This window comes from Apostichopus japonicus, chromosome 18, assembly GCF_037975245.1.
Source record: "Apostichopus japonicus isolate 1M-3 chromosome 18, ASM3797524v1, whole genome shotgun sequence".
NCBI classification, from domain to species: Eukaryota; Metazoa; Echinodermata; class Holothuroidea; order Aspidochirotida; family Stichopodidae; genus Apostichopus; species Apostichopus japonicus.
The window spans coordinates 10,795,813-10,823,355 of record NC_092578.1 but is presented as its reverse complement, the minus strand read 5'-3'; the positions used below and the strand labels follow the sequence as shown (position 1 = coordinate 10,823,355).

General features: G+C 38.6%; 1 protein-coding gene across 2 annotated transcripts in view; it reads left to right on the top strand.

The window, feature by feature from the left end:
- Positions 1–25,945, top strand: part of LOC139959092 (sterol regulatory element-binding protein cleavage-activating protein-like) — a 61,111-nt gene extending 35,166 nt beyond the window's left edge. For both annotated transcript variants that reach the window (XM_071956666.1, XM_071956665.1), the window contains exons 15-23: positions 224–596; positions 951–1,063; positions 12,464–12,878; positions 15,148–15,343; positions 16,288–16,433; positions 17,007–17,087; positions 17,763–17,975; positions 20,043–20,105; positions 22,504–25,945. In XM_071956666.1, coding sequence (XP_071812767.1) covers positions 224–596; positions 951–1,063; positions 12,464–12,878; positions 15,148–15,343; positions 16,288–16,433; positions 17,007–17,087; positions 17,763–17,975; positions 20,043–20,105; positions 22,504–22,686 — 1,783 coding nt within the window. In that variant the 3' untranslated portion in view covers positions 22,687–25,945. The remainder of the gene's footprint in view (positions 1–223; positions 597–950; positions 1,064–12,463; positions 12,879–15,147; positions 15,344–16,287; positions 16,434–17,006; positions 17,088–17,762; positions 17,976–20,042; positions 20,106–22,503) is intronic.
- Positions 25,946–27,543: the final 1,598 nt, after the last annotated feature.

Sequence of the window (27,543 nt, the reverse complement as noted above, 5' to 3'; positions counted from 1 at the left end):
CAGCATTATTGCCATTCAGCCATTGAATGAGCCAATATATATACATTTTTCTTGCAATATTTATTTTGAAAACTACCAGTGAGCATTTTGCTAACCAAGTGTACCATTTAATAAGTTTGTATCTTTTTGACATTTCTCTTCTACTTTTGAATCATGATTGTTAAGCTGAAGGTGATTGCTACCTTTTTGGCATCTGATAACCATTTTCTATTTTGTCTTAAAGGTACATCAGTATTCTTCCACCAATTAAACTACACATCAATATACCTCCATCAGATGCGATAAATCTTCGTCTCAAGTCTGAAAAGAAACGATTTGAAGACCTTCAAGGAAGAAGTAAAAGTGTTGATGAAACTTTTTACACAAACATTAGATTACAGGGAGACTTACCAGAAGAAATTCCTGAATATAACTTTTACTTAACTCTCATATTTGGTGTTGCCAGTGGTGCATCATTAGTCATTTTAATGTTGCTCCTATTCTGGTGCATCAAAGTAATTCAGAATCGAACACCAAAGCAATATATGAACACAGCGATTCCAACAGGTGACAGTCATCTAGAGCAGTTCACATTGTGCCTCAAAGGTCACAAGCAGGTCAGTCAAACACACCATCTTGGCATAGTGAGTTGAGCAATATTGAAAAGTTAACTTGTTGAGAAGTGATATCTGCTTAAATATCAAATTTCTCAGTGATCTATTATTGTCAGGTTAAAGGATCCAAGTTCCCATTAAGTGTTCTTGTCACTTTTCTATAGTTTCTCTTCTCAGTTGATAAATATATTCTTCTTCCCTCATGAGCTGGAAGCTGTAAGTAATAAGATAGTCGCACATCTTTTCCTAAATTTGTTCATAACTCAACAGAGAGCAAACTGTTTAGAGATTCAGTACAAACCTAAGTTGATGCACTCAGTTGCTTTATACTGCCTTTTCCTAACATCCTATTTTCAGGAGGTTGAAATACTTGTTTATCGGAATGGCCAATTTATCAGCGCCTGTTTGGGAGGAGAGATTCGATTTTGGAACCAGGATGGTAGAGAAGTCATGTATTTGGATCGCAGAAGGTATGATATTGAAATGATCATGATGAAGTGAAGACTCAGATCTAAAACTGTATATTTGTAACAGTAATACTTGTTATCAAGTTAGTAGTTGGGCATATGTAACACCATGGCGTGTCAACACAAAATCTCACCATGCATATCTTGCCTAAGCTTCATACTTGGTATGTGCATGTCCGATAGAAAGTTCTTGGCTTTTGTCATGGTGAGGTCAAAGCCAATGGCAACATCTGCAAAGCTTTGCAAGTAAGCTTTATACTCAAAACTGTAGCTGTATGGTAGTTGGGTGGTAGATTCATCCTAATGAGCACTATCCTTCCAGTTGTTTTAATGGGTATGGTAGTTGGGTGGTAGATTCACCCTAATGAGCACTATCCTTCCAGTTGTTTTAGAGGTATGGTAGTTGGGTGGTAGATTCACCCTAATGAGCACTATCCTTCCAGTTGTTTTAGAGGTATGATAGTTGGGTGGTAGATTCACCCTAATGAGCACTATCCTTCCAGTTGTTTTAGTGGGTATGGTAGTTGGGTGGTAGATTCACCCTAATGAGAACTATCCTTCCAGTTGTTTTAGGGGGTATGGTAGTTGGGTGGTAGATTCACCCTAATGAGCACTATCCTTCCAGTTGTTTTAGGGGGAATGGTAGTTGGGTGGTAGATTCACCCTAATGAGCACTATCCTTCCAGTTGTTTTAGGGGGTATGGTAGTTGGGTGGTAGATGAACCCTAATGAGCACTATCCTTCCAGTTGTTTTAGAGGTATGGTAGTTGGGTGGTAGATTCACCCTAATGAGCACTACCCTTCCAGTTGTTTTAGAGGTATGATAGTTGGGTGGTAGATTCACCCTAATGAGCACTATCCTTCCAGTTGTTTTAGTGGGTATGGTAGTTGGGTGGTAGATTCACCCTAATGAGAACTATCCTTCCAGTTGTTTTAGGGGGTATGGTAGTTGGGTGGTAGATTCACCCTAATGAGCACTATCCTTCCAGTTGTTTTAGGGGGAATGGTAGTTGGGTGGTAGATTCACCCTAATGAGCACTATCCTTCCAGTTGTTTTAGGGGGTATGGTAGTTGGGTGGTAGATTCACCCTAATGAGCACTATCCTTCCAGTTGTTTTAGAGGTATGATAGTTGGGTGGTAGATTCACCCTAATGAGCACTATCCTTCCAGTTGTTTTAGTGGGTATGGTAGTTGGGTGGTAGATTCACCCTAATGAGCACTATCCTTCCAGTTGTTTTAGGGGGAATGGTAGTTGGGTGGTAGATTCACCCTAATGAGCACTATCCTTCCAGTTGTTTTAGGGGGTATGGTAGTTGGGTGGTAGATGAACCCTAATGAGCACTATCCTTCCAGTTGTTTTAGAGGTATGGTAGTTGGGTGGTAGATGAACCCTAATGAGCACTACCCTTCCAGTTGTTTTAGAGGTATGATAGTTGGGTGGTAGATTCACCCTAATGAGCACTATCCTTCCAGTTGTTTTAGTGGGTATGGTAGTTGGGTGGTAGATTCACCCTAATGAGCACTATCCTTCCAGTTGTTTTAGTGGGTATGGTAGTTGGGTGGTAGATTCACCCTAATGAGAACTATCCTTCCAGTTGTTTTAGGGGGTATGGTAGTTGGGTGGTAGATTCACCCTAATGAGCACTATCCTTCCAGTTGTTTTAGTGGGTATGGTAGTTGGGTGGTAGATTCACCCTCATGAGCACTATCCTTCCAGTTGTTTTAGTGGGTATGGTAGTTGGGTGGTAGATTCACCCTAATGAGCACTATCCTTCCAGTTGTTTTAGAGGTATGATAGTTGGGTGGTAGATTCACCCTAATGAGCACTATCCTTCCAGTTGTTTTAGTGGGTATGATAGTTGGGTGGTAGATTCACCCTAATGAGCACTATCCTTCCAGTTGTTTTAGGGGGAATGGTAGTTGGGTGGTAGATTCACCCTAATGAGCACTATCCTTCCAGTTGTTTTAGGGGGTATGGTAGTTGGGTGGTAGATGAACCCTAATGAGCACTATCCTTCCAGTTGTTTTAGAGGTATGGTAGTTGGGTGGTAGATGAACCCTAATGAGCACTACCCTTCCAGTTGTTTTAGAGGTATGATAGTTGGGTGGTAGATTCACCCTAATGAGCACTATCCTTCCAGTTGTTTTAGTGGGTATGGTAGTTGGGTGGTAGATTCACCCTAATGAGAACTATCCTTCCAGTTGTTTTAGGGGGAATGGTAGTTGGGTGGTAGATTCACCCTAATGAGCACTATCCTTCCAGTTGTTTTAGGGGGTATGGTAGTTGGGTGGTAGATTCACCCTAATGAGCACTATCCTTCCAGTTGTTTTAGTGGGTATGGTAGTTGGGTGGTAGATTCACCCTCATGAGCACTATCCTTCCAGTTGTTTTAGGGGTATGGTAGTTGGGTGGTAGATTCACCCTCATGAGCACTATCCTTCCAGTTGTTTTAGAGGTATGGTAGTTGGGTGGTAGATTCACCCCAATGAGCACTATCCTTCCAGTTGTTTTAGGGGGAATGATAGTTGGGTGGTAGATTCACCCTAATGAGCACTATCCTTCCAGTTGTTTTAGTGGGTATGGTAGTTGGGTGGTAGATTCATACTAATTAGCACTATCCTTCCAGTTGTTTTAGAGGTATGATAGTTGGGTGGTAGATTCACCCTAATGAGCACTATCCTTCCAGTTGTTTTAGGGGGTATGGTAGTTGGGTGGTAGATGAACCATAATGAGCACTATCCTTCCAGTTGTTTTAGTGGGTATGGTAGTTGGGTGGTAGATTCACCCTAATGAGCACTATCCTACCAGTTGTTTTAGGGGGTATGGTAATTGGGTGGTAGATGAACCATAATGAGCACTATCCTTCCAGTTGTTTTAGTGGGTACGGTAGTTGGGTGTTAGATTCACCCTAATGAGCACTATCCTTCCAGTTGTTTTAGTGGGTACGGTAGTTGGGTGGTAGATTCACCCTAATGAGCACTATCCTTCCAGTTGTTTTAGTGGGTATGTTAGTTGGGTGGTAGATTCACCTAATGAGCACTATCCTTCCAGTTGTTTTAGTGGGTATGGTAGTTGGGTGGTAGATGAACCATAATGAGCACTATCCTTCCAGTTCTTTAAGAGGTATGGTAGTTGGGTGGTAGATTCACCCTAATGAGCACTATCCTTGTATGGTAGTTGGGTGGTAGATGAACCATAATGAGCACTATCCTTTCAGTTGTTTTAGTGGGTATGGTAGTTGGGTGGTAGATCAACCATACTGAGCACTATCCTTCCAGTTGTTTTAGTAGGTATATTAGTTGGGTGGTAGATTCACCATAATGAGCACTATCCTTCCAGTTGTTTTATTGGGTATGGTATTTGGGTGGTAGATTCACCATAATGAGCACTATCCTTCCAGTTGTTTTAGTGGGTATGGTAGTTGGGTGGTAGATGAACCATAATAAGCACTATCCTTCCAGTTGTTTTAGTGGGTACGGTAGTTGGGTGGTAGATTCACCCTAATGAGCACTATCCTTCCAGTTGTTTTAGTGGGTATGGTAGTTGGGTGGTAGATTCACCCTAATGAGCACTATCCTACCAGTTGTTTTAGGGGGTATGGTAGTTGGGTGGTAGATGAACCATAATGAGCACTATCCTTCCAGTTGTTTTAGTGGGTATGGTAGTTGGGTGTTAGATTCACCCTAATGAGCACTATCCTACCAGTTGTTTTAGGGGGTATGGTAATTGGGTGGTAGATGAACCATAATGAGCACTATCCTTCCAGTTGTTTTAGTGGGTACGGTAGTTGGGTGGTAGATTCACCCTAATGAGCACTATCCTTCCAGTTGTTTTAGTGGGTATGTTAGTTGGGTGGTAGATTCACCTAATGAGCACTATCCTTCCAGTTGTTTTAGTGGGTATGGTAGTTGGGTGGTAGATGAACCATAATGAGCACTATCCTTCCAGTTGTTTTAGTGGGTATGGTAGTTGGGTGGTAGATGAACCATAATGAGCACTATCCTTCCAGTTCTTTAAGAGGTATGGTAGTTGGGCATTAGATTCACCCTAATGAGCACTATCCTTGTATGGTAGTTGGGTGGTAGATGAACCATAATGAGCACTATCCTTTCAGTTGTTTTAGTGGGTATGGTAGTTGGGTGGTAGATCCACCATACTGAGCACTATCCTTCCAGTTGTTTTAGTAGGTATATTAGTTGGGTGGTAGATTCACCATAATGAGCACTATCCTTCCAGTTGTTTTATTGGGTATGGTATTTGGGTGGTAGATTCACCATAATGAGCACTATCCTTCCAGTTGTTTTAGGGAGTATGGTACTTGGGTGGTAGATTCACCCTAATGAGCACTATCCTTCCAGTTGTTTTAGTGGTATGGTAGTTGGGTGTTAGATTCACCCTAATGAGCACTATCCTTCCAGTTGTTTTTAAGGGTATGGTAGTTGGGTGGTAGATCCACCCTAATGAGCACTATCCTTCCAGTTGTTTTAGAGGTATGGTAGTTGGGTGGTAGATTCATCCTAATGAGCACTATCCTTCCAGTTGTTTTAGTGGGTATGGTCGTTGGGTGGTAGATTCACCCTAATGAGCACTATCCTACCAGTTGTTTTAGAGGTATGGTAGTTGGGTGGAAGATTCATCCTAATGAGCACTATCCTTCCAGTTGTTTTAGGGGGTATGGTAGTTGGGTGGTAGATGAACTATAATGAGCACTATCCTTCCAGTTGTTTTAGTGGGTATGGTAGTTGGGTGTTAGATTCACCCTAATGAGCACTATCCTTCCAGTTGTTTTAGTTGGTGCGGTAGTTGGGTGGTAGATTCACCCTAATGAGCACTATCCTTCCAGTTGTTTTAGTGGGTATGTTAGTTGGGTGGTAGATTCACCCTAATGAGCACTATCCTTCCAGTTGTTTTAGTGGGTATGGTAGTTGGGTGGTAGATTCACCCTAATGAGCACTATCCTACCAGTTGTTTTAGGGGGTATGGTAATTGGGTGGTAGATGAACCATAATGAGCACTATCCTTCCAGTTGTTTTAGTGGGTATGGTAGTTGGGTGTTAGATTCACCCTAATGAGCACTATCCTTCCAGTTGTTTTAGTGGGTACGGTAGTTGGGTGGTAGATTCACCCTAATGAGCACTATCCTTCCAGTTGTTTTAGTGGGTATGTTAGTTGGGTGGTAGATTCACCTAATGAGCACTATCCTTCCAGTTGTTTTAGTGGGTATAGTAGTTGGGTGGTAGATGAACCATAATGAGCACTATCCTTCCAGTTCTTTAAGAGGTATGGTAGTTGGGTGGTAGATTCACCCTAATGAGCACTATCCTTGTATGGTAGTTGGGTGGTAGATGAACCATAATGAGCACTATCCTTTCAGTTGTTTTAGTGGGTATGGTAGTTGGGTGGTAGATCCACCATACTGAGCACAATCCTTCCAGTTGTTTTAGTAAGTATATTAGTTGGGTGGTAGATTCACCATAATGAGCACTATCCTTCCAGTTGTTTTATTGGGTATGGTATTTGGGTGGTAGATTCACCATAATGAGCACTATCCTTCCAGTTTGTTTTAGTGGGTATGGTAGTTGGGTGGTAGATGAACCATAGTAAGCACTATCCTTCCAGTTGTTTTAGTGGGTACGGTAGTTGGGTGGTAGATTCACCCTAATGAGCACTATCCTTCCAGTTGTTTTAGTGGGTATGGTAGTTGGGTGGTAGATTCACCCTAATGAGCACTATCTCACCAGTTGTTTTAGGGGGTATGGTAGTTGGGTGGTAGATGAACCATAATGAGCACTATCCTTCCAGTTGTTTTAGTTGGTGCGGTAGTTGGGTGTTAGATTCACCCTAATGAGCACTATCCTACCAGTTGTTTTAGGGGGTATGGTAATTGGGTGGTAGATGAACCATAATGAGCACTATCGTTCCAGTTGTTTTAGTGGGTATGGTAGTTGGGTGTTAGATTCACCCTAATGAGCACTATCCTTCCAGTTGTTTTAGTGGGTACGGTAGTTGGGTGGTAGATTCACCCTAATGAGCACTATCCTTCCAGCTGTTTTAGTGGGTATGTTAGTTGGGTGGTAGATTCACCTAATGAGCACTATCCTTCCAGTTGTTTTAGTGGGTATGGTAGTTGGGTGGTAGATGAACCATAATGAGCACTATCCTTCCAGTTCTTTAAGAGGTATGGTAGTTGGGTGGTAGATTCACCCTAATGAGCACTATCCTTGTATGGTAGTTGGGTGGTAGATGAACCATAATGAGCACTATCCTTTCAGTTGTTTTAGTGGGTACGGTAGTTGGGTGGTAGATCCACCATACTGAGCACTATCCTTCCAGTTGTTTTAGTAGGTATATTAGTTGGGTGGTAGATTCACCATAATGAGCACTATCCTTCCAGTTGTTTTAGTAGGTATATTAGTTGGGTGGTAGATTCACCATAATGAGCACTATCCTTCCAGTTGTTTTATTGGGTATGGTATTTGGGTGGTAGATGAACCATAATGAGCACTATCCTTCCAGTTGTTTTAGGGAGTATAATAGTTGGGTGGTAGATTCACCCTAATGAGCACTATCCTTCCAGTTGTTTTAGAGGTATGGTAGTTGGGTGTTAGATTCACCCTAATGAGCACTATCCTTCCAGTTGTTTTTAAGGGTATGGTAGTTGGGTGGTAGATCCACCTTAATGAGCACTATCCTTCCAGTTGTTTTAGAGGTATGGTAGTTGGGTGGTAGATTCATCCTAATGAGCACTATCCTTCCAGTTGTTTTAGTGGGTATGGTCGTTGGGTGGTAGATTCACCCTAATGAGCACTATCCTACCAGTTGTTTTAGAGGTATGATAGTTGGGTGGAAGATTCATCCTAATGAGCACTATCCTTCCAGTTGTTTTAGTGGGTATGGTAGTTGGGTGGTAGATTCACACTAATGAGCACTATCCTTCCAGTTGTTTTAGAGGTATGGTAGTTGGGTGGTAGATTCATCCTAATGAGCACTATCCTTCCAGTTGTTTTAGTGGGTATGGTAGTTGGGTGGTAGATTCACACTAATGAGCACTATCCTTCCAGTTGTTTTAGAGGTATGGTAATTGGGTGGTAGATTCACCCTAATGAGCACTACCCAAGAAGTTGTTTTAGAGGTATGGTAGTTGGGTGGTAGATGATCCATAATGAGCACTATCCTTCCAGTTGTTTTAGAGGTAGGATAGTTGGGTGGTAGATTCACCCTAATGAGCACTATCCTTCCAGTTGTTTTAGAGGTAGGGTAGTTGGGTGGTAGATTCACCCTAATGAGCACTATCCTTCCAGTTGTTCTAAGAGGTATGGTAGTTGGGTGGTAGATGAACCATAATGAGCACTATCCTTCCAGTTGTTTTAGAGGTATGGTAGTTGGGTGTTAGATTCACCCTAATTAGCACTATCCTTCCAGTTGTTTTAGAGGTATGGTAGTTGGGTGGTAGATTCACCCTAATGAGCACTATCCTTCCAGTTGTTTTAGAGGTATGGTAGTTGGGTGGTAGATTCACCCTAATGAGCACTATCCTTCCAGTTGTTTTAGGGGTATGGTAGTTGGGTGGTAGATGATCCATAATGAGCACTATCCTTCCAGTTGTTTTAGAGGTATGGTAGTTGGGTGGTAGATTCACCCTAATGAGCACTATCCTTCCAGTTGTTTAAGAGGTATGGTAGTTGGGTGGTAGATTCACCCTAATGAGCACTACCCTTCCAGTTGTTTTAGAGGTATGATAGTTGGGTGGTAGATTCACCCTAATGAGCACTATCCTTCCAGTTGTTTTAGTGGGTATGGTAGTTGGGTGGTAGATTCACCCTAATGAGAACTATCCTTCCAGTTGTTTTTAAGGGTATGGTAGTTGGGTGGTAGATTCACCCTAATGAGCACTATCCTTGTATGGTAGTTGGGTGGTAGATGAACCATAATGAGCACTATCCTTCCAGTTGTTTTAGTGGGTACGGTAGTTGGGTGGTAGATCCACCCTCCTGAGCACTATCCTTCCAGTTGTTTTAGTAGGTATATTAGTTGGGTGGTAGATTCACCATAATGAGCACTATCCTTCCAGTTGTTTTATTGGGTATGGTAGTTGGGTGGTAGATTCACCATAATGAGCACTATCCTTCCAGTTGTTTTAGGGGTATGGTAGTTGGGTGGTAGATTCATCCTAATGAGCACTATCCTTCCAGTTGTTTTAGAGGTATGGTAGTTGGGTGGTAGATTCATCCTAATGAGCACTATCCTTCCAGTTGTTTTAAGGGGTATGGTAGTTGGGTGGTAGATCCACCCTAATGAGCACTATCCTTCCAGTTGTTTTAGAGGTATGGTAGTTGGGTGTTAGATTCACCCTAATTAGCACTATCCTTCCAGTTGTTTTAGAGGTATGGTAGTTGGGTGGTAGATTCACCCTAATGAGCACTATCCTTCCAGTTGTTTTAGAGGTATGGTAGTTGGGTGGTAGATTCACCCTAATGAGCACTATCCTTCCAGTTGTTTTAGAGGTATGGTAGTTGGGTGTTAGATTCACCCTAATTAGCACTATCCTTCCAGTTGTTTTAGAGGTATGGTAGTTGGGTGGTAGATTCACCCTAATGAGCACTATCCTTCCAGTTGTTTTAGAGGTATGGTAGTTGGGTGGTAGATTCACCCTAATGAGCACTATCCTTCCAGTTGTTTTAGAGGTATGGTAGTTGGGTGTTAGATTCACCCTAATTAGCACTATCCTTCCAGTTGTTTTAGAGGTATGGTAGTTGGGTGTTAGATTCACCCTAATTAGCACTATCCTTCCAGTTGTTTTAGAGGTATGGTAGTTGGGTGGTAGATTCACCCTAATGAGCACTATCCTTCCAGTTGTTTTAGGGGTATGGTAGTTGGGTGGTAGATGATCCATAATGAGCACTATCCTTCCAGTTGTTTTAGAGGTATGGTAGTTGGGTGGTAGATTCACCCTAATTAGCACTATCCTTCCAGTTGTTTAAGAGGTATGGTAGTTGGGTGGTAGATTCACCCTAATGAGCACTACCCTTCCAGTTGTTTTAGAGGTATGATAGTTGGGTGGTAGATTCACCCTAATGAGCACTATCCTTCCAGTTGTTTTAGTGGGTATGGTAGTTGGGTGGTAGATTCACCCTAATGAGAACTATCCTTCCAGTTGTTTTTAAGGGTATGGTAGTTGGGTGGTAGATTCACCCTAATGAGCACTATCCTTGTATGGTAGTTGGGTGGTAGATGAACCATAATGAGCACTATCCTTCCAGTTGTTTTAGTGGGTACGGTAGTTGGGTGGTAGATCCACCCTCCTGAGCACTATCCTTCCAGTTGTTTTAGTAGGTATATTAGTTGGGTGGTAGATTCACCATAATGAGCACTATCCTTCCAGTTGTTTTATTGGGTATGGTAGTTGGGTGGTAGATTCACCCTAATGAGCACTATCCTTCCAGTTGTTTTAGAGGTATGGTAGTTGGGTGGCAGATTCACCCTAATGAGCACTATCCTTCCAGTTGTTTTAGTGGATCCTAACATTTGATGTTAGAAATAGTCAAAAGTCTAGCTTTAGTTATTGTTTTTAACAGTGCAGTGATCTCTTGGTTGCTATTGTGCCTTTGAAGTCATAGGTTCTTTGAGATCATCATTGGCTAAAAAACTGAAATGTTGCAACAAGCTACTAAACTCAAATCAGTTCTACTTTGGTGAATCCTATACTGTGTATGGATGCCCCTTAGTGACTTCTTGATTGCTATTTCTTTATGGTGGACATAGTTTGGCCAACAAGTTCATTTCATACATGGGTGTGGAACCATCTAATTGAGTGTAAGAACCATGTTGCTTTCTCTAGAGGTCATTCAAGGTCAGTAGAGGTAAATATTTGTATATGAATGCAATATATTAAGTACAAGATCCTTGTGTGTAAATTTTACATTAAATATTCTCAGGTAAAATGTGGCAAGGACTCTCTCAGCCTGCTGGCTTTCTGGTTGAATTCTTATTTACAATTCATTTTTAGCTCATACCAGCATGCTGGTGTGAGCTATTGTTACAGTGTGGCGTCTATCACTCTATCCGTCAACAATTGGTAAAACCGCTCCCACTCGCACAGTGTTTAATGGAATTTCATGAAACTTGGACACAAGGACCATTGGGTATAGGGCCATCAGAGATGGTCCAAAATTTGGGGTCAAAGGTCACCTGTGGGCCGTAATGGGCCATTTTGTGGAAATACGCAAAATGCTTCTTCTCTTACAGATTCCATGGTACAATGTTGAGGGTTTGTCACGATAGTACTATGGAAGTTTTACCTTCAGGGTGTTCATGAATTTGAGATCAAAGATCAACTAGGGGTCTTTTGTGGCCCGGACCGCGGCCCTATATTTTCAAATTGCTTCCGTTCGTACAGTGTATGGCCGGTTATAATGAAACTTGGTTACAACGTTCCTCGGGATGAGGATTACGAGGGGTGTTCGGAAAATTGAGGTCAAATGTCATTTAGGGGGTCATCGGGGGTCATTCTTTGTAATATTTTCAAATATCTCAATCTCCTCAAGATTTTGATGGATCACATTCAAAGTTGAACTGATGATTGTTGGATTGTGTATGAATAAGGTGATGCCTAATAATTTTTGGTCAAAAGTTAATTAATTTCAATTAATCCCCATTGTTTAAAAAAATCTGAGCCTTCACCTTTTTGCCAAAGCTCCTTTAATTTGTCTCCCAGTCTCTGCAGTGTTTGTTTACATTTGTGGTTAAGCTCTGCAGAGGCTGTTAGTGGAATTAAAGCAGGATTGGGAGTTGTTATTAACTGTTGAACTGTAAGCATGAGAGCCCTATAGCCAATCAGCACTTGCCGATTCTTAGACGTCTTTGAGCCTGAGGTATGTAGGCAGCCAGCCAAAATTTTGGGAAGGCGTGCTTGTGAAGTTATGTCTGCTCAAGTAGAGGGGAGAAAGTTTAATAGGGTAGGTCAGTGGTATTGTTTGAGAGAGTGGGTAAAATAGGATTTAAAGGGGCCAGGATTCTGCAACCGGGGGGGGGGGGGGGTTATCACCGTTTTGAGCTAGGGGTATAAATTTGTCTTTGAACCTAAAATGTTTGGCCTCATGGGCCCAAAATTGGTGGAATCTGAAAAATGGCCTGAAATTTGGTTGGCCATAAAGTTTTGTGGGCCCTACGTTTTTGAGCTCGAAAAGGTATGAGCTCTGCACCATTGGTGCTCTAGTTGCTAAAAGTAGGAGTGTTTCAAATAGCAGTTTGCAAAAAACAGATCTGAAAGTAAATTGGAAACTCCCCACAGTATTCTTAAAAGTCTAAATAGAGAGCTATAATTAGATAGGTCTTGCATTGACTTTCAAAATATGTTTAAGTTTGTTATAACTTTCCTCAAATCCAATCATTACCTCTTCAGTCAAAATACCAAGATGAGGAAATCAGTCAGTCATGGCAGCTTGAGATCTTTATGGTCACCTTCATCTATGGACAAGAGCAGGTCACTTCCACGCAGCTCATACAGTACCAGGTGTGAAACAGTTGACCAGTGTTACAGTCCTGATAATACAAGTTACTCACCAGATGGTCTTGGAGCCCGAACTCCCTCTGTAGGTAGCTTAGAGGTAGGGAACTGCTTCTCTTTTGAAAGTCCAAATGCAAACCAGGAAGAAGACAGAAAGCTCTCTGCGTCGACTGCCAGAAGCGTTTCACCTCAGTCTCATGAAAATATTTATGATGGTGGAAATGTGGTGACTGAGTTATGCTCACCAATTTGGTGCTTAGCCTGTGATGAAGAAGTTTTGATTGTTGGATGTTCAGATGGTAAGATAGAGGTAAGTCTAATTATGGCTGTGCATGCTCATATTCATTGAGTCAGTGTGGACTCCTGCATTTATTACAGAATCATTTCCCTATTTCCTATATTGTGGGACTCTATTACTCTGAATTTGTAGCTCTAAGGCACAAAGAGTGTGGTTATTTTCAAACAGCTGTATTAATTTTAAATAGGCCATCAGTAAACCCCCAAAAACTTCATATCAATTTGTATGAGCAATTGTTTACACTTTCATTTATGACAAAGCAATGGCCTGTATTGTTCAACATCTGTGCCAGTGTAACCTTAAGTTTTGACTTCTTAATGAGCAATGGTGGTTGGTAATTGTAAGAAGCATACTAATTAGGTAAAATTATTATGGAACTGACTTGGATAGGTGACAAATGTTTTTTTGGCAGTGTAAAGGTTCAATTCCGGTTTAATAAGGTTAGGTTTTATCTGGGACATTTATGGAATGCACCTACATTGTAATGTCTCAGTCAGAAAAACAAAAGTTCTAGACTTGTGTTGAAAAGGACTTCATTAACATTCCAAGGTGGTTCCAACTCCATCAATCCCTCTACCCGTCCTTTGGACCGCTGGACAATTGGTTGAAAAACACCTAAGAAACAATAGATTAGAAAAATACCAAACTAGTAATATAATCATAAAAATTCAAATAGGATAACAAAAGTAGTCTGCAAACATATACACTCAAGCTACTGATGCAATCTCATTGTTGAGCCAAGGTTTACTGAGACAAGATTTATGTATGCTTTAAGGAACTGAATCTATGTGATGGTGATGGTGTGTGTGTTTATGTGTCTGTATATATGTGACACTTGCTTTTAACACTCAAAAAGTTAATGGTGGATTAAATTCATACTTGGTATGTGGATCCATCTTATTGAGTACAAGAAGCCAATTGTTTCTATGTGAAGTTCAATAGCCGTTTGGGGTCAACAGAGTTCAAAGTTTGAGAACTTTGTGAACACAATAACTCAAAAAGTACATCTTTGTTGTACTTCATGCATGGTATGCCTTCAGATTGTTGAGTACAAGAACCCAATCGGTAGAGGTCAAAGGTCATTTGCAGTCAACATTTAAATGATAGTCTGAAAGTCTTATAAACACAAAAACACAAGAAATACATTCTTTTGTGAACTTCATACGTAGTATGTAGATACAACTTGGGGAGTGCAAGAATCCTATTAAAATTGGTAAAGGTCACATAAGGTCAGCAAGGCATCAAAGTATGAAAACCATTTAACATGATAACTCTAAAACTAAACTATGAGATTCTTTTGGTGAACATAATTTGGTGTAATACAGTTCGGTTTAGTTCTGTGAAGAGGCTCTGTATGTCTTCCAAGAAACATATCTGACATCCAGGTAATGAAATCTGCGTCAGAGTTCATACTCTTGCTTTAAACCTGCTTTTAAACCTCCTATCAGTTTTTACCCTGTGAGCTTCAAGGGGTCAACAATTCATCTAAAATTGTACAAACTGGTTCAAGAGGTCAAAAGGTTATCTCAAATGGTGGAAAAATTGGCCATTTTCTCAAAGATATTTCACAATTCTAACCAATGTCATGTAACTTGCAACGGTTATTAAAGGGATTTGCTTGCTCAAAATTGGCAAAATGTTTCTGTATTTCACATTGTGAGACTGTTCTTTCTGGATATTGAAAATTTTTTTTTTTAAATTCTATACTGTAAAATCCTTATGAGTGATTGACATGGTTGGCGCCCAAGAAGGGATTGCTACAAATCTTTTCTGGCACCCACATAATTCTTGGAAAAATTTATCTCACTTGCTCTACATTAGTCTGTTCTTTTAAATTTTGAGCAAATTGTATGGCAAGGAATCACAAAGGTAACTGGCTTTCTGGTTCTTATACAAAGTAATTCTGCCTTGCTCTGGCTGTGAATTGGAGACTGGGGCTATATGAACTCAATTTTTTCCATTACTGTTTAAGGTCTCTCTTGGGTAACAGCAATCCTTGAAAAGTGTTAAACATCTACCAGATGTACTAACCTGGCAATGTCTGTGGAGTTAGCATCAAGTAGGTTGACAAAGCTCTAGTCAGCTGAGGGATATCTTTAGTGAAGATAATCTATATTTCTTATGTCTTTTGGGGCATCATTAGTAGTTCTGGCAATACAACAGTCCAGATTTAAAATATTTGTACCTTAATTCAGAAATGGTATTTGGTACTCATTCAGAAGAGATGAGAGAATTGGTAATGTTGATGTTGAGCACTGACATACTGTTTTAATATTTTCAGTTGTGGGATGTGAACTATGGCCTTTTTCTGTCATGCTATGAGGAATCTAACATTGGTGTGACGGACATGATGCTGAGACGCAACCAGCTGGTGGTATCAAGATTGGATGGTACCCTTCAATTCCTCCTAATTTGTCGGAAAGGAGGCAATTGCAGCTTCCCTCACAATCCTCTTTCTCCTGGCATACCTGTTCAGAGTATGATTCTTTATTCTTTTACTATTATAAAATTCATTCTAAATAAACTGCAAGGGCTCAAACTGAATCTGTGATCACAGGTGGAGATTGCAAGGAACTAGGATTAATGCTACTGGGGTGACCAAACCCCTCCCAATTCATGAAATATGAAAGTAAATATTAAAAGTTACTTGTACTGCTTAATTGAAGCTTTTATGAAGTCTGGTAAATTGCTTTAAGAAAGAAAAGCAAGGGGGAAACTGTAACTTACCGACAAACCCCATACCATTTCCCTATATACACAGCCTAGACGTTTGTGTTTGTTTATGTAACACTTGGCCTCTATAAGAACTATGAATTGTAAAGGCATTTTTAGCTTGAGAATATGTCAAATCTGGTTTGTTTAAGAGACAATCATCATTGAATTTTGTTTTCGTTGATGCTTTTAATACCTTGACTGGTTAGTGATTGTTAATTTGCCCTTTGTCAAATTGCCCCTCATATTTACAGTTTTCACACTTGCATTGACTTTTTCACAAAAAGATTGGTAGCATTAAAGGTATTGTTATTTCAAGTCTTTGAGGTCACTAGCACCATTTCCAACAGTTCAGGTTGGTTTTCAGATGCCACAGATTCTTACCTATCTGAATATGAAGTAGTCTAATCAAGCAGAAATCTCCATCTGCTCTTTTGATTTCAGTTGACTAGAGCTTTCATTCCTTCCTCATTGAGGAGATGACAATATACACATGTAATGAGTTATTAATCTGTCACCCTGTTTCAGAATTGATTTGTCCACTAATGGTCATTTGACATAATAGATAGAGAAATTGCAATCACTGACTCAACTGAAATCAATAACTAATAATGACTTGACAGGACCTTAAAATGAGGTTTACTACTGAATGATTTACTTTCTTGGTTTAGAAACTATTCTAAGCTATTGGTGTTTTTCTGCATATTAGATGGAGTCAACAGTAGCAGCTATGGTGTAGCAGTGGATGCTGAGTTGTTCTTAATCAACACTTTAAGGGAGCACAAAGGACCAATCAACAAGTTGCTACTAACAAAACACAAAGTGATCTCTGCTGGACAAGATCACCTCATTAAAGTAAATTTTTTTTATACAGTTTAATCATTTATGCCCTTATCCATGCTATACTGTAACTTCAAACTGTCCTTAAAACAAAATTGCTTTTTCTAGGAAAGAGATTGAGATGTCATACTTCTTGCTGTAAATGTGTTACACATCTTGAAATATTGTTCACTTAATTTCCGTTTTTCTTGTAATAAAGATGTTGTTGGCATTATTTGGATGAAATACAAAAGTGACAATAAAATCATAGTTTTTATTCTTCACTGAAAGCAAAAAGATTGAAATATATCAAGAAGGTATTTTTTAATATTAATGTGTATCTTGTCCAACCCTTGTCACGTAAGGTCCACAAGTAATTTTTACACACAAAAATACCTCTCTGTGATGGTCAGGGGAGCTGGAATACTATCATATTCTGGTTTTGACTTGTGGCATTTCAGTCAATTTTAAGATATGAATGTGAAAGCCTCTCGGCTTGTTCGTATTTGTTGACAAATTCAACTTCTGTAGTTGTTCATCAAAGCATAACTATAACTCCTTATCATTGCATAACATCAGCTTAATATTCTTTTTATTCTGCTTTAACAGGTTTTCTCATTAGATGGTAACGAGCATCATCACACTTTCTATGGTCACATGGGGAGTGTTACAACCCTTGGCTACAATGGGGTATGTTTCTATGCTGTTAAGACCATGATTCTAATGTACCATAGCAACAAAACAGATATTGGATACTTGAATATCTATGGATAAAGTAGAAATCAGATAACATAATTACTACAGAGGATGGGGTATCTTTCCATAGCAATGAACACTTCATATCCATGTAGGGTTATCGTACGTCCCAATCAATCTGGATTGTCCCGGTTTTCTAAAGGTCTTTGTGGCATTCTAAAATATCACTGTTTTGAAGATATGCAAACTAAAAAAGTACACATGCAGTATGCAGCACTATAGGTGACACACAAACATGATTGATGGCTGCATATTATCTCCACAAATTTGGTAGGAAAAGCTTTGTGACATGGTCTAATAGTTGCAACAAGTACTAACAATATGTTAATGTAGCTATTTCACGATACTATTACTTTGCTGTAACTTTGTTTAGATGATACTGCTAAATTTAGTTAGTACTAACTTGTTAGTCATCCAGCTGCACTGTCAGATAGTGTCAACTTTTCAATAAAAGCAAAAATAAAGTTTGTTAACCCTTTATCCATGATAGAAATCTTGACCATGATGTTATAGACAGAGTCATCCTTTGACTATTAGCAGCAGAGCATATCCATTTGATTTTTTATAACAGAAGAGTCTAGCTACTATCTTCCTTTCTTGAATCTTCAGCTGTCTCCTAGCATCATTGCCAGTGGCTCCACAGATGGTACAGTATGTACATGGGACCTGGAAACAGGTCGCCAGGTTCATAGGATGAAAGGTCATCATAGCACTGTATTAGATGTGAATCTGACCAAGGCCCACATTGGCAGCATTGGTATGGACAGTAAATTCTGTATCTGGGACCAAAGGCAGGGCCTTCTTCTGCACACAATTCAGTTTGTGAGTTTTTACGTTTTCTTTTTACTTTTTGTGACTGTCTGATATGTTTTGCAATGTGGTAGAGGGCATGAGTAATAGCTAGAGTCCCTTTATAGACAAACTGTAGAATTGTTGATCCCAAAAGTAGCAGGCCAGGTAGTTAATACCTCCATCTGTACTCCAATTGATGCTTACCACATGTTTTTACACAGTATACAACATATATGTCTTGGTATGAGGCAAGCCGAATGTTTTTCAAACTTAGTTATGAATTTTGGGGTTTTAAGCTGTGCCAATGTACATGAATGGACATCCAATGATTAAGACTTCCAAAAGCACCACATTTTGATGTGATGTTAATAATAAGTAGCCCTCAAGTATTTGTTCATCTAGTCGTACATGAAGTTAAGAAGCCAGGGGGATTCATTCCTGTACAATGTATTGTTTGACTAGTGGCATGGCATCTAAGTCAGAGAAGCATCTCCTGCTTAGCTTGTTTGCTTGCTTTCAAATTGCTCTGAGAATACAGGAAATAATAATAAGAATAATATATGTACTTGTATTGAGTGTTACATCCAAAAATATCTCAAAGCACTTTACATGGACTTTTGTAAAATCCTAAGAAGTACAAATATAAGCTACATACAGAGTAATAAAAGGTTAGAAAGTAGTCAAATCAAAATCAGAAAATAAATCAATCAATCTATCTATTACTGAAACTAATGCAAACAAGGTAAAGACAAATAAAAACAAGATCAGTCATTAAAGTACATTATAAATAGATGAGATATAAGTTGGGACTTAAAGGTGGGTAAAGACAAAGTGCCAGCGACAGGGCATTTCATAGATGTGGTGTACAAGTATGAAATGCCCTATGACTGTAAAATGTAGATTTACTGCATGGTTGGTGAAGGGCTGGGGCTTTCCAGTGAATAACGCACCCACTACAGCCCCATGTCAACAGTTCACACAAGTAGGTCGGAACAAAGCATAATGTATTGAAAATGATTCACGGTTTCATTGGCAGCCATTGCAGTACTCTCAATACTGGAGTAAACTGATCACCTTTCTTGGTTTTGGTGATTAAACGAGCAGTTCGTTGATTTCATAGGCTGGGAGACAAAACAGAACACTATTGTGGTAATCTAAACGACAAGTTACAAAGGCATGGACCAGTTTTTCAGTAGAATGTTGGTCAAGAACATAACCAATCTTACCAATTATGTAAATTGCAAAAGATGCTGACCTTCAAGCACTCACAACATGAGCAGACATGACAACCTTTTTTTTTAAATATAACACCAAGATTATGGACTTGAACAGAAGTGATACTGATGCCACCTTAACAAGAAGGAGGAACATTTGCCTTACTACCAAACTTCAAATTCACCATCTCAGTTTTTTGTCATTCAAAACAAGCATATTATTATGCATCCACTGTGGTGGATTTCTTGAACACACGATGCAATCATGGCAACAGGAGCTAAACTCCCCTTACAAGTGACATACAACTGACATCATCGGCATGTAGCATGTACTTCAAACCATGACAGAGTATGATATCCTCCAGGGGTGCAGAGTATAAACTAGAGTACAGGTCCTAAGACCAAACCCTGGGATACACCACAACCAAGAGGCACAGTTTTCACAAAACCCATCAGGAACAATTTATTATCCCAACACAGTAACAAATGTGCTCTCCTGTGCCTCTGTAATCTGATGGGATTTTCGACATCTGATTTCATGTAACTGAACTTCTTTGTACTTTCTAGTATATTTAAGAAATGTGAAACATTTACTTACTTAACTTTTACTTCCAAACTTTGCTTTTGACATTGGAGAGTCCATTTTCAGGAATAAGAATTTCAGTCGTTTTCTCAGGATATGATCAACTTCCCTAGAAAGGTGTCATGTTCATGTGAAGGAAGCAAACTACATACAGAAATATTAAGAATGCAGCAAGTAGCTAGATTCTAACAGTCTATAACATTGAGTAAATGTAGGGTTACCCAGAGCCTTGTATGTCTCTGGAGCAATATCTACAGTGAAACCAAGTTATATGATGATGAAGTTTGTTGTTACTTTCAGGATCCAGGGTGTAGCTGTACCTTGGTACCATTAGCTGACAAGCTCTTCATTACCGCTGCTCAGGTAAGTACAATTAAGTGAGAAGTGAATAGTCTGTTCAGTTAATTCTTACTCTACTGTGGCCTTTTAAGGCTATCAGCTTCCTAGTTGTTCTTCTAGTGGCAATACATGCTCTCTTTGCAGGTTCTGAGCAAAATGTAATTTACTACAGTAAACCTAATATATTGTATTGCTGTACAAAAACCTAGAAGCAAAGTTGTGTACCAATCAAAGTGAACAATGTTGAATTTATGGCCTGATTATTCAGTACTACTCATTCATTTGAAGCAGAAGCCCCAAGCCTGTACAATATTTGGGACAAGGTTTTGCAAGCAGAGCTTTGTTGTACAGGTATCCATAAACATGTAGAAAAAATATCAATTTTGTTTTGTCTTACTTGATAAGAATCGTTAGCATTAGTCTGAAGTTAACTATGCCATTAGTTGCTATGCCTATGAGGTGTCCGTATTATTTGTAGGAAGAGAGGTGATAACAAACTTTGCAGAAGGCACTTGTGACAAGCAATATTTTGAACACCTGTTTATTGACTACTTATCAAGAATGGTTTTACATCAATTGATGTCTTTTAAGAGAAACAAATGCAACATACATATGTTCTTCAAGATAATCTATATATAAAAATATATATATATATATATTTCATTTGTCACTCAGTTTTTTCTTATTGAAGAGCTCAGAAAAATTTCCTTTTTTCCCTTGTACTCAACTATACTCTGTGAGACTTTTCGTGTAAGGCATCTGTACAGCTTTTGTAGTAAAAGGAAAGAAAAAAAAGGAAAAGGAGTTGAAAAGTTATGATTAATGAAACATTGATATGCATAAGCTTAGTGGAAATCTAATATGCATTGTCAATCATTAAGTAACACAAATCTGTTATGAAACAGATCACTTATGTAAGCTTGGCCACTTTCATTAAAACATGCTTAATTTATCACTATATTAGGGCAAACAAGCAACTGGAAACCCAATTTTTAAAGTATCAACAAGTGCTTGCAAGAGCACAGTAACTGAGACAAGAATAAAAAATTGACCATAACCCTTGCTCTAGCAACTCAGCTATGCAATCCTGAGAAGATTGCAGTGGGTAGTGTGTGGACAACTTAGTCAGATGCCACAGTATCTTTCATTCTTTGTTACAAGCAGTTTCACCCCAATTGCTCAATTGATACAACATGTAAATCAGAAAAGTGTAAACAGACATGATCAACAGGAACCTTACCAGCAACATTGAAATAGCCAGCACACCAGTGTTAACAGTTAAAATTGACCTACTTTGGTGGTATTTTGTGATTGTACCTGGCAACAGTAGAATGATTGATGGAATCATGGCAATTGAGTTGGAAATGTTTTGATTTTTCTTTATAATTTTTCAATCCTTAATCATTTTTCCATGTTTTTACAAACACAGTTACATTTTGATGTAGTTCAGACTACAGAGAAAATTGACAGCTACGTTAACATTCCAAACATTCCAGGTTTCAAGTGTAAATCAACAAAAAAATATAATAGCCTTACACTGTGTTCACATCAGATAATGTGCTCCTCATCAGGTCACAGTCTGCAGATTACAGGCCAAAAACCCAATGAATGCACTCCAGCTCATGATCATGATTAAGAGTAGACAAAGGATCAGCTCACTGACGTGTTATCAGACCATGAGTCAAAAAGCATATGAACCTTTGTAATCTGATAACATGTTAACATTCTGTCTCCATGGTTACTAAATATCAAATCTGCATCTCGAGGCAGGACTTGGCAAGGTAGACTGGTGTCCATGCTTAATTTATTTAAACTAAAAGCAAAGCTTCATCAGTGACTGTCTTGCCTTAACGATTATTTTGCTGGTGTTCCATCTTGCTAAAAAATCTGATGTGATAAGGGAAAATCTTTCAGGTTATATGGTGGATAGTGATTTGTTAAACACTTGAATATTATTGTCACAGCTTTTGGGACTGCATATTTTAACTCTTTGCACACTATAATGTCAAATATTTGTCATATCATTTGACCAATTAGAGTTATGGTGGAGTAATATTATTGAATTGCTTGTAATGTACTCATCATCAAATTATGAGAGAACCATTTGAACATACCAGTGATCCGATTACGAGAGACCAAATCAGCCTTGCTTTTCATCACAATTGTCTTATCTCATATGAACACATTGTTATTAAAGTTTTTGAAGAACATCTTCTATGATTACATCACATACCACCATGCTGTAATCCAATTCCTGGAGTCATTAAAGGCTTGACCAGTCAAAGCAGGTTACATTCAATCAACCGTCGCTCAAGTTAAGATCATGGTTCTGATATGGGGCTTTCAATTTATAGTTTTGAATGTTTTTCTCTTCAAAATAACTTTTATATTGTCACTGTAATATCCCTTTATATCTCATTAGGGCTCTTTGATTGTTTGGGACATAGAGAGTGGTCAGCCTGTGCAATTGGTAGATCTTGGAGATTGCCATCAGGCTATTCATCGAATTGTGATTGATTCTGATTCTGGCTCCACTGTGATGTGTGATTATGGTCGTGAACTACGAATGGTGCAATTCCACTTGGAACGAAACAAAGCAGAATGAAAACAATTCATCAAATTCCTTGCCAGAAGTATTCGTGGAATTAGAGGAGAAAAAGTGATGGCAGTACTTCATTTCACCAAAGATCTATGTGACTCACAACGGTACTTCCAGATGAATGGTTCACTTATTCTTTGCGGATCCTCATAGGAAAGAATTGTGACAGAATCTCGGATGGTCAGTGGCTCAGTCTGTTCTTTTATTAAAGAGAACTTTTGGGTGAGTGGTGAAAGGTGTGGTAGTTGGAGGTGAGAAAACATTGGGCATGTACAAATGTTAAAGGGATAATTATAGAAGATATGAGTTATTGGTGCTTCTGTGATCTTCGATGCAGGCAGACATGGCACTGAGTATTCATTACTGTCTGTATCCTTTCACCTATGCTGCACTTGTGTTTCTCAGTAAATGAACTCATAATGATGAACCATAGATGAATGGTTTGTATTATCACTATGATTACAAGTTTAGTGATTATAACTGCTGTAAACTATGAACAATGTCTAGTGTCTAAATGTGCTGTCTGTACAAAGTCAGAAGGTTCTCTGTATGGAATTAAATTGTCAACGTAAAAGCAGCTGGTTGGCTTCATTACCAAGACTGTTTTATTGGTCCAATTCATACAAGTGGCTAGTGCAATTGTTGTTACAAAGGTTTTCGTAGCCCAAAATGGGGCATTTAGCTGGTAGGTGGGCTTACCACTTAAAAACAATAAAAGCATCTGCTATCACATAGTTTGTTTTGAGAAGTAATAGACTTTGTCATTCCGTCAGTAATTACTGCCAAAAAGAAAGAAAGGAAGAGAGATTGAGAAAGATATACTGCATTGCAATTAAATTTAGGTTTAAGTGTTATGGTAAACCCAAGTTATGAATGGAAAGGATATAAATGAAATATGTACGGAAATATTAAAAGTATCTTACCTTTATTAACATCATTCCTTCCTTATGTGAGTAAAGCTTTGTCTCAAGGACATTAGGCTGTATGCCATAGTGCCCCAAAGAAATGTTAATGACACTCATCTTTATTCACTGCTGAACCTCAAAAAATGCTTCTCTCAGATCAGCCTGTCTAACCTGGGGGACATGTACCCTCTTGAGGGGGAAGGGAAGATGAAACGTTCAAGTAACCCTATATTAGATGAAGAAATTTCATTGATTACGAAAAGAGAATACATTTGATTCATGATAAAGACTCCTGCATTGTATGCTACAACTTTTTCATATATTGCCCTATAGTTTCAGTCAATGAAACTTATGCTATAAAGTGTCTATTTTCAGTCTATCTGTCTGCATTGGTTCAAAGGCAATGAACTTGATCCTAATGAAAGTTTGGCCAAGTTTTAGCCCATGTCAGGGACTTCTTTAATGTTTTCGCAAAAGATTTAAGGTCCAGACATTATTTAAAATTTAATCTGGTGAAAATTGGTGGCAATGGTTGGTCAGGAGTGCACAAAGGTGGCAACAAGATACAGAGTTAAAGGTTGTTGAAGGGCATAATTGGCTGAAATGTGAAATATATTTGAAAGGGATCTACTTTGGCTTCAAATAATGGCTTCAATGGCAATGACTTCAAATAAATTTTGACCGAAATAGGTAAGACTCATTAGTTGTTGTGCAGTAAATGGAAGTTAACAGAAAGAAGTAATCAAAGGGGCATAGGAAGTTAGTGGGAAGGGCAAGAGTGTTTCAAAGTGGATTAATATATGTAGCTTGTACACACAGACAACATGGAATGATTTTCTTTCAAGGTCTGTTATTTAAGCTACAACAGTGATGGCCTAGAGACACAATGATCTGACTGTTGCTTCACCAAATGGTATGGCTGGAGTGAAATATGTTTTGCATAATGATAGGCTATTATTACCAATAAATATGGCCTCTTAGTTACATATGATCAACTGGTTTGTAAAACAGTTACTGTTGGACTTAGTGACCATGGAGGATCTGCATCAATCAGTTTGAAAAGGAAAGTATAGCAGAAATAGCCTCAGTGGACAGGTTGCACTTAATGACCACAGAGAGGCTGGATAGTCTCTGCACATTCTCTTGCCACGTGTGAAAGAAAGATAAGGGAAGTACACAGTATTTGTTTTATTATACGTTTGCCAAGATTCTGTGACTTTATTTTTGTTGAATTGGTGCAAACATCTTCATTACTTTTGTATTTGTATCTTTCCTATTATTTGTTAGCTACATAACATATTGCCCTCTACGAGTTTATTTTCCTCTTAAAGGAGAAGGGGAGGGATGAGAAATGGGGAGAGGAAGGGAGCACTTAAAGTGAATTAGATAATATTTAAAAAAGATTGAATAAATGACATGGATGCCACCTGAATATTAAATTAGCTTATGAACTTGGAAATTGCATAATGGGTGTAACAACAACTTTTGGATGAATGCAACTAGTATTTGCATTTGTATCACAGATGTATATAGTACTACACTGTATACTATGTGGACATCCCACTCTATCATGTGAAATTTGTCTTGTTTCTGGAGACAACAAAAACAATAACACAATTGCTGCACTGAGTTGTATCTGTTATGGTCAAGTTGATTTATTACCAGTGACATTCCAGATTAGATTTAAGTTCATGACTTCAATCAGTGTAATATCTCCTCAGTGAAGACCTTGACAAGTTGTATTCCAATCATTCACTTTCAGAGTGGCTGATGATTTCTGTGGGGTCAATTTCTATTAAGCACAAAAGCACAGAATATATCATTTGAAGTATAAACATACACTTTTGTATTTTGTAGCTATATGCGATATTGAAGTGTGGACAGCATTATTCAAGGTCTGTCCATATCTTGCTCATTGATTAAATGCTATGTGATTCCTAATATATCAGCTGATAAGAGCTTTCAGCTTACCATATCTGTTTGAATTTATTTTCTTTCAAAACACTTCTTTACTTCTTTAAATACTTCTTTAAATAATTGCAGGGTCCGTAGTTACGTGTAGGATGATGTTATTTGCTATGTTATGTTGTCATCTATGACCAGTACAATCTCTGTATGCTATTCCTTTGGTGCCACACTAATATTGATATTATCAATGGGTGGTACCTTTAAGTTTGTTTTATTTCTAATTCCTGTATCATTTGGAGTGGCTAGCACATAATTTTTTTTGTATTTATGTAAATAAATGAACTGAGCATTGTGCACGGGGGCAGGAACCTCTGTACAAATGCCAGTGATTTGTGTACATTTTTACTGATGATTGGTTGACTGAATATTACATAATAAACTATAAAATCTTATCGAAGTTTGCCTGGTTTTTATTGGTTCCTTTTGGAGGCAGAATAAATATGAGCATGTGTCAATGTTTATGTGACACTTGCTTGTAAACACTATAACTCAAAAAGTTCATGGTGGATTAACTTCATTCATGTCTTATTGAGTGCAAGATTCTTTGTTAGAAGTTACCTGGTCATGTTGGGTCAACAGAGGTCAAAGTCTTAAAACTTTTTACACAGATAACTCAAAAAATATGTCTGTTGAACTTCATACTTGGCATGTAAATCCAGCTTAGTGAGTGCAAGAACCCAATTGAAATTGTTGGAGGTCGAAGTTTATTTTGGTCAACATAATTCAAAGTCTGTAATCCTTGTAAGCATGTTAACTCCAGAATTGAAGCTATACAATTAAAATTCCATGCTATGATTTTCTTTTGGTGAAGATAGTTTGGTCAATTTCAGTTCAGATTAGTGAACAGTTTAATAATATAAAATATGTTTCAAATGGTCTGCAACTATACATTTATAGTCATCCTGGAAATGAAATCTGCTTCAAATAGTTGATACTCTTGCGTTGGATGCTTTAAACAGACATGTGGCCTTTCTCAGTTTGCACACTCTGAACTTCAAGGAGTCAACAGGTTATCTTAAGTGGTCTCAAAATTGGCATTATTCAGATTCAGATTCAGATTCTCTTTATTGCATCCCAAGCTGGGCAATTGATTGCTCACAATATAAAACATACGTACAGTACATAAAATACACACAAAATATATCAGACTTTCAAATACTAAGACATAAGACATAAAACAAAGCTGGCAAGATACGTAAAAACGATAAAATACAAAATACAGTAAAACAGCACCAGAGATACTTGTGAAACAATGGATTGCACAATGAGCAAGATTACTGACCTAACGAGTAAAAGATTCATTATGAAGTTTAATACAACGAGGGATAAAGGAGGATTTGTAACGATTCGTAACGGCAAGGGGTAGTCTCATCCGCCCACTGCGGGGTATTATTGCACTTTCCAAATTAATGTGTAGAGGGTGGCTAGTGTTGTTGAGAACCCCAGCAAGTTTACTTTGAAGGTGAAGATGATATGACGTGTTCACTGACTGCTGACGTTCGCCTAGGATGCGACTGACTTGGCTTATACTAGAATCTATCCGTTTTCTGTCGGTACCATTGACATTACCTCCCCAACAATTAATGCAATATGACCACACACTGCAAATCACAGAATTGTAGAAAATAGAAAGAATGTTTCTACTGATGTTGAAGGTGTTCAATTTTCGCAAGCAATAGAGTCTTGGATTGATCCGTCTTACCAAATAATCAATGTGGTCATGCCAATTCAGCTGATCATCCAAAACTACGCCAAGGTACTTATAGGACGAGACACGGTTTACAGCCAGGTCTTTGATAACAACAGGAGGAGGTTCATGATCTCCTTTCCTAAAATCAATCACCATTTCCTTTGTCTTCTCCACGTTAAGCTCAAGGAAATTTTGATCACAATAGTCTACAAACCAATTTATTTGAGACAAATATTCACCTCCATCATCTCTTGTAATCAAACCCACTAATGCAGTGTCATCAGCAAATTTAATTAGAGG